Source organism: Galeopterus variegatus, unplaced genomic scaffold (assembly GCF_000696425.1).
Source record: "Galeopterus variegatus unplaced genomic scaffold, G_variegatus-3.0.2 Scaffold12059, whole genome shotgun sequence".
In the NCBI taxonomy this organism is placed as follows: Eukaryota; Metazoa; Chordata; class Mammalia; order Dermoptera; family Cynocephalidae; genus Galeopterus; species Galeopterus variegatus.
Genome location: NW_007738170.1, coordinates 28538 through 35685, shown reverse-complemented (window position 1 = coordinate 35685; position 7148 = coordinate 28538). Strand labels below are relative to the sequence as shown.

Below are 7148 nucleotides of genomic sequence, written 5' to 3'. Positions count from 1 at the left end.
GAGGAAAAGAGAGGCCAATTCCAGCTGGTTTGAAGGCTGGTTTAGAACTTCCCTTGGCTCTCCACTTAACAGGCCCTCCATGCATGTGGGTCGGCTAATGGCCCTTATAAGGCACAACCTAGGTTCCCTCACCATGCTCACCCAGGTGGTGGATAAGGTAGCTAATGAACAACACCCCCAAGACCCTTGGGTCAATTTGGCCCTTCAAAAAAATTAACACCAAGGTGTAATCTCCTGTTTGGCCTCAGCGTGGTTGGATAGTCAATGACGGGTAGGATCCCCCATGGGGGGGTGACAACCTAAGACAGACACAACCACACAAGACCAGTAAAGGTTCTTTCAGCCTCAGCTTGGTTGGACAGTCAACGACAGGTAAGATCCCCTAATGGGGGGGGGGGGCAACCTAAGACAGACACAACCACACAAGGCTTCTATTAAAACAAAAAGGGGGAACTATGGGACCATGCCCATTTTCTAAGAAAAAACAACAGATGGCCTAAACAAATAAAAGGTGACACCCAAGGGAAGTTAAGGGGGAGAGCTAAGCATAGAGAGGCAAGGCACGTGCACATTTGACATTTTCAAGGATTGGCCTAAGCTTGGAAATCCCTACCTGCTAAGCATATAAATATGATCTTTTGTGTTACAATAAACGGAACTGCCTGAGAGAACCCCCGTTTCGTGCGTGTGTGTTTGTTCCCTATCTGGGAGAGCAGTGGCGTGCTCACCCATCTCTTGGAGTCTCTTTTTGCCCCGTGTCCTGGAGGGGAGAAAAGGGCAATCCCTTTGGCCCCAACACTCTAGGGAAAGGAAAAACCTGTTGGGGTCCCATGCAACTGCCAGAGACGCCCAACAAAATCTAATTAGTCTAGAGTGGAACTTAATTCTGATGTTTCTTTGTTACTTTGCTGTCTGGATGATCTGTCCTTTGATGCAGGAGCTTTATATATCTGGGTGCTCTGGAGCTGGATGAATATATACTTAGAATTGTTATATCCTCCTATTCAATTGGTCCCTTTATCACTATATGATAAACTTCTGTATCTTTTTTTTTTTTTTACTTCCCTTGGTGTGAAGTCTATTATTTCTATCTGATGTAAATATAGTTACTCCCATTCTTTTTTAGTTACACTTATATGAAATATCTTTTTCCATCTCTTCATTTTTGGTCAATGTATGTCCTTATAGGTGAAGTGAGCTTCTTGTAGGCAGCATACTTTCGGTCTTGTTTTATAATCCATTCAGCCACTCTTTGTCTTTCAATTGGAGGATTTAATTCATTTACATTTAGAGTTATTACTGACAAGTTTTTGTATTATTGTAAGTTCTTGTTACTGCCTTCTTTTTACTTTGTTTCTGGCTGTTTTATAGATGCTTTTTTCCTTTTTGCAGGTCTTACTGTCTTTCTCTGTGATTAAGTGGTTTTCTCTAGGGGTATGTTTTGATTTCTCACTATTTATTTTTATTATCCCCATTATAGGTTTTTGTGTTATAATTACCATGAGACTTAAAAAAAATGTTATAGTTATAACAGGTTATTTTAGACTAATAACTTTGCTTTGATCACTAAGAAAATGGAAAATATCAAGCCCAACTCTACATTTTGACATCATTCACACACACACACACGCACACACACACACACACACACATGCACACGCACACACACACACACACTTCTTGACATTTTGTTGTTTTGAGTTATGTCTTTTAATGTTGTTGACTTTGTTCTTATCTGGTTGAATTTGCCCTTTAGTCATATAGTAAGGATATAAGTGGTTTATTCACTGCCCTTAAAACATTGGAGTATTCTGCAAATGTCTGTGTATTTACATTACCAGTGAGTTTTTTACCTTCCAATATTTCTTGTTACACTTGAGCATCACCTTCTTTCAACCTGAAGTGCTCCCTTTAGCATTTCTTGTAAGGCAGGTGTAGTGTTGATGAATTTTCTTAGCTTTTGTTCATCTGGGAAAGACCTTATTTCTCCTTTTTACTGAAAGTTAGCTTTGCTAGATACAGAATTCTTGGTTGACAGTTTTTTTCTTCAATTCTTTGAATATATCATGGCACTCTCTCCTGGCCTATAGGGTTTCTGCTAAGAAATTTGTTGAGAGAGTTATTGGGGTTCCGTTGAATGTTATGTGTTCCTTTTCTCTTACTGTCTTCGGTATTCTTTCTTTCCCTGTTTTTGGTATTCCTTTTTTTTTTTTTTTTTTTTTTTTCCTTTCCTTTTTTTTTTTTTTTTTTTTTTTTGTCTTTTTTTGTGACCGGAAACGGATCGCAACCCTCAGCATCACGCACGTACCGGACCGGGACCGGCAACGGGATCGCAACCCTCGGTGCCGCACCCGCACCCCGCTCAGCCAGTGAGCGGCCAGTCTGTATGTGGGATTCAAACCCTCGAAGGGAGCGCTGCCGCGCTTCCCAAGCGGCGCACTGTAGCAGTGCGCCACCGGGCCGGCCCCTTTCCCTTTAGTTTTTGATAATTTGATTATTATGTACTTGGGGTGTTCTTTGTACTGAATTTGATGTGTGACTTCTGAGCTTTCTGTACCTGAATGCTGTCATTTTTCTTCATACATGGGAAATTTGTGGCCATTACTTCCTTAAATATGCATTCTAAGTCTCCTCTTTTTTCATCTTCTTCTACTACAGCAATTTTGAGGAGGTTATTTTGCTTGAGGAAGTCCCATATTTGCTGCAATTCTGTTTCATTTTTTCTTATTCTTTTTTCCTGTTGCTCTTCTGATTGAATAATTTCATGTATTCTGCCTTTGAGCTTACTGATTCTTTTCTTTGTTTGATCAAGTCTGCTGTTGGAGATTTCTGCCAGGATTAGATAATGTATTCTTTATTTCCAAATTTTCTGTTTTTTTAATTCATTCTATTTCTTTTTCTAAGTTTCTTGTTCTGCTCCTAGATTGTTATCCTAATACAATTTAATTTTTCATCTGTATTTTCTTGTGACTCCTTGAACATCTTTCAGAGGATTATTCTGAATTCTCTGTCAGACATTTCATAAATCTGCTATTCTTCTGGGTCCATTGCTGTCACTTTGCAATGCCAGCCTGTGAGAGCTGAAGCATGGCTTGAGACCAGGAAAGACATAAGAGCAGAGTTGCCCAAGGACTTGGGTACCCAACCTCCACATCAGCATGGAGAGGACATTGAACATGGAATCATGGCCTGATTCACAAGCTTTAAGATTTAATGCTTGCCCTGCTGCGTCTTGGACTCGTCTGGAACCTGTTACACCTTTCTTTTGGCATATTTCTCCCTTTTGGAATGGGAATATATACCCTATGTTTGTCCCACCATTGTATATTGGAAGCAGATAATTTGTATTGATTTCACAGATGGGACTTTGAACTTTGGTCTCTTGAGTTGAAACAAGTTAAGACTTTGGGGATAAAATGAATCCATTTGCATGTGAAAAGGACATGAATTTGGGGAAGCCAGGGGTGGAATGTAGTGGATTAAATTACATCTTCCCAAAACTCCCTGAAGTTGGAATTGTGTCCCCCAAGTTTTATGTGTTAAAACCTTAGCCCCCACTGTGACTAAGATGGTGGGAAATCCTATTTTGGTCATTGAAAGGTGGAGCCTTGAAGAGGTAATCAGATTGTAGGGTCATGCAGTAGTGAATGGATTAAAAATGGTGGTCAAAGGCATGGTTCTGAGGGCTTTAAAAGAAGAGGAGAGTCTATCTCTATTCCTGCTCTCTCTGCTTCCACCATCTTGCAATGTGAGACCCGTGGGTCACTGTTACCACCACCTGATGGAGTTTGGAGTTCCCAGCCTCAGAAACAGTAAGCAACAAATTTTGTTTCTCTTTATAAATCACCCAGTTCAGTGTGCTTTGTGATAAGCAACAAAAATGGACTAATACAATAATGTATTCTTTATTTCCAAAATTCCTTTTTTCTAATTCATTCAATTTCTTTTTCTAAGTTTCTTGTTCTGCTCCTAGATTGTTATCCTAATACAATTTAGTTTTTCATCTGTATTTTCTTGTGACTCCCTGAACATCTTTCAGAGGATCATTCTGAATTCTCTGTAAGACATTTCATAAATCTGCTATTCTTCTGGGTCCTTTGCTGTCACTTTGTTGGTTTCCTCTGGTGGTGTCATATTTCTCTGTCCTTTCTCGACCTTTATGTCTTTATGTTGATGCCTGTACATCTGAGGAGACAGCTACCTCTTCCACATTTTATAGGGGCCCTTTGGTGCCATTAGATCTTTACCACTCAATATCTGAAATTTGTCTCTGTTGGCCTCTGATTTTGTTTTGTTTTGTTTTGTTTTATTCTCTGGTAAATTAATAACCACCAACAACACTGAAGCACTGCTCTGGAATTAATCTACTGTACTATGGTTAATTCCGAGATTGGGGGAAATGTTCTGCAGGGACCAGAACTTGGATGCTGTACCAAGCTAAATTGTTGGCTTACTGTTCTTTCACAGATGGGGGAAAACTTATTGTGCTGATGGATTTTAATTGTCAGCATTTTAGTCACTTCTCGGTCATGTGGGGTCCCTATAGATGCAACTGAGCTATGTGAATGTTCTGGCCCAGTACTTACCCTTTCCTGCAAACTGTGCCCCCTGCACTTCTGTCTCACTGATCAGTCTCGACTCTGTGGCACCCTGCTGACTGAAAGGCAGATCAGCTGCTTATGCTGTTCCCCAGTGCACCCCTGCTGGATCAGCCCACCCCATCCATCACTGCAAACGTTTCCTGTAGGACAGGGCCTGCATGAGTCTCTTGCAAAGACTCAGTGGCCTTTGGGTGAATTCTTCCTTCCATCATCTGCAGCCCCTTTCTTTTATGTGTGTGTCAGGAAAGCTTGCAAGCATCTTTGTTCACCTGGCAAATGGGATAATGCACTCTAAAATGGTTTTTTTGTTTGTTTGTTTGTTTGTTTGTTTTTGCGAGCAGTCACAGCATCTTTCTCCATTGCAGACTTTAAAATGCTTCATGCAAAGGGTGTTGTGGTGGTTTTGCTGTCTCCAGGTAGCTGCTCCATGTGCTGTTCCATGCTTGCCCAGGGAATAACTGGAGCTGGGACTCATAGGGATGGTCCCTCCTACTGCTTGCCTAGGCTTTTCATGCCTTCATGGACTCAGCAGGTCTCACTGCCTCTTGCCCCAAGTTCTAGTATTTGCAGATGACAGTTTTTGTGTTTTAATAGTTGTGAGCTGACATATTGATAGGGAAAGCCATGCCAAGATCATCTATTTTGCCATCTTGGTGACATCACTCTCCTGCACATACATCTTGCCCTCTATTCTGTGTCTACTTTGTATTGCTTTATGTAATTAATTTTGCATCATCAAAATCTAGTAAGAGTCCCTTATTCAGTACTTGCTCAAAGTTTTGAGTTGACATTTGTCATAGGAAAAACTTCCATGTCTATTTGGTGGTAGGTGCCTTCATGTAGTGCTGGGCACCCTCATTATGGAAATGTGCCTTAAAACATTGAAAGGAGGGGCCGGCCACATGGCTCACTCAGGATATTGCAGCGATGGTAGTGCCAAGGCCTCGGGTTCGGATCCTTATATACGGATGGCCAGTGCGCTCACTGGCTGAGTGTGGTGCAGACCACACAGTGCCGAGGGCTGTGATCGCCTTACCAGTCAAAAAAAAAAAAAATAACATTGAAAGGAGGAAAAGCCTCCAAGCACAGGGAGGGGACTGCTCACATATTTCTCTCTAAGACTGTGCCTCCTTCTATTCCAGGTGGTCACACCAAGCCCTCCCTGTCTGCCTGGCCAAGCTCTGTGGTTCCTCAAGGAAGCCGTGTGGTTATTCAGTGTGACTCTAGTCTTCAGTTTCTCAGATTTAGGCTGTATAAAGAAGATGGGGGTCACATCCCTGGGCTCCAGGACAAAACATTCCGGAAAACGTTTCTCATACACCCAGTGACCCCAGCGCATGGGGGAACCTACAGATGTTATCTTCATACTCACTACCCTAATTCGTTGTTAGCACCCAGTGATCCCCTGGTAATCACGGTCACAGGTAAGAGAGCTCATATCTAAAGTGGCTATTCATTGTCACAAACTTTCTAATTCCAGAGTTTTCTGACAGGAGTATGAGTCAGGGTCCAATAAGAACAGTAGGTACTGCTCCATTGTTTCAGATAAAACAGGAGTCAGTGTAGGGAATTGGGTACTACAGTAGTGAGAATAATTGTTCCCCAATGTTGTCCACATTCTAATCACTGGAGCCCATGAATGTTGAGGTCATGTGGCAAAGGGGAAAGCAGGATTTAGATGGAGACTGGTTGTTAATCAGTTAACCCTGAGATGAGAAAACTACCTTGACTGTCCAGATGGGCTTGCTGGAATCACAAAGATCTTTGAAAGGGAAAAGAGGAAGCAGGAGAGTGAGGGTCGTAGTAATACAGCAAGAGAGAGACTCTACCAGCCATTCCTGGCTTTGAAAATGGAGGAGGGTCCCTGTACCAAGGAATGCAGGTGGCCTGTTGAGGCTGGAAAAGGAAAATAAATGGACCCACCCCTAGAGCTTCCAGAAGGAATGCAGCTCTACAGACACCTTAATTTATACCAGTGAGACGTATTTCAGTCTTCTGACCTCCAGAACTGTAAGATAAAAAACTTGTTTTCTTTTTAAGCACCAAGTTTGCATGGAATTTGTTACAGCAGCAACAGGAAACCAATAAAGGTACTTTGGTCAAGGACAAATTAAGAAGCCAAACAAGAGGAAATGAAGAAACCCAGAGAACACTAATGGCTAAATGCTGATGCCATCACCAGGCTGAGGGAAATCTATGCTCTTAGAGCCAGACTTGGATGCTGGGACCATGGAGAAGGCCCAGATATGGCAGGAAACCCTCCCTCCAGGAACAGATTGGGTGGACATGGAAAAGTGCTGTGTTCCCTGCCTTACTGACTCATTCTTATCTCCTGCCAGGGATTCCACTTTGTCCGTAAAAGCATGAGCTGGATGATAAGAGAGCCTGGAGTTGCAGCCTGTAGTGGTTCCTCCTCCACCCCCACCATAGAAAGCAGGAAAGAAATCTGTGGGAAACAGATACAGCAGCCAAGCGGCCAAGGACCAGCCCAGGGGGAATGGAGTCTGGTGCTTCTAGAGACAGAGAAACAGAGAAAAGGAAAGCAGA

The 7148-nt window shown here is 42.3% G+C and overlaps 1 protein-coding gene across 1 annotated transcript in view; it reads left to right on the top strand.

Annotated features, from left to right (window-relative positions):
• The first annotated feature begins 264 nt into the window (after window positions 1-264).
• Window positions 265-7148, top strand: part of LOC103610925 (killer cell immunoglobulin-like receptor 2DS4) — an 18677-nt gene continuing 11793 nt past the window's right edge. The window contains exons 1-2 of the mRNA XM_008594983.1: window positions 265-271; window positions 5744-6025. Coding sequence (XP_008593205.1) covers window positions 265-271; window positions 5744-6025 — 289 coding nt within the window. The remainder of the gene's footprint in view (window positions 272-5743; window positions 6026-7148) is intronic.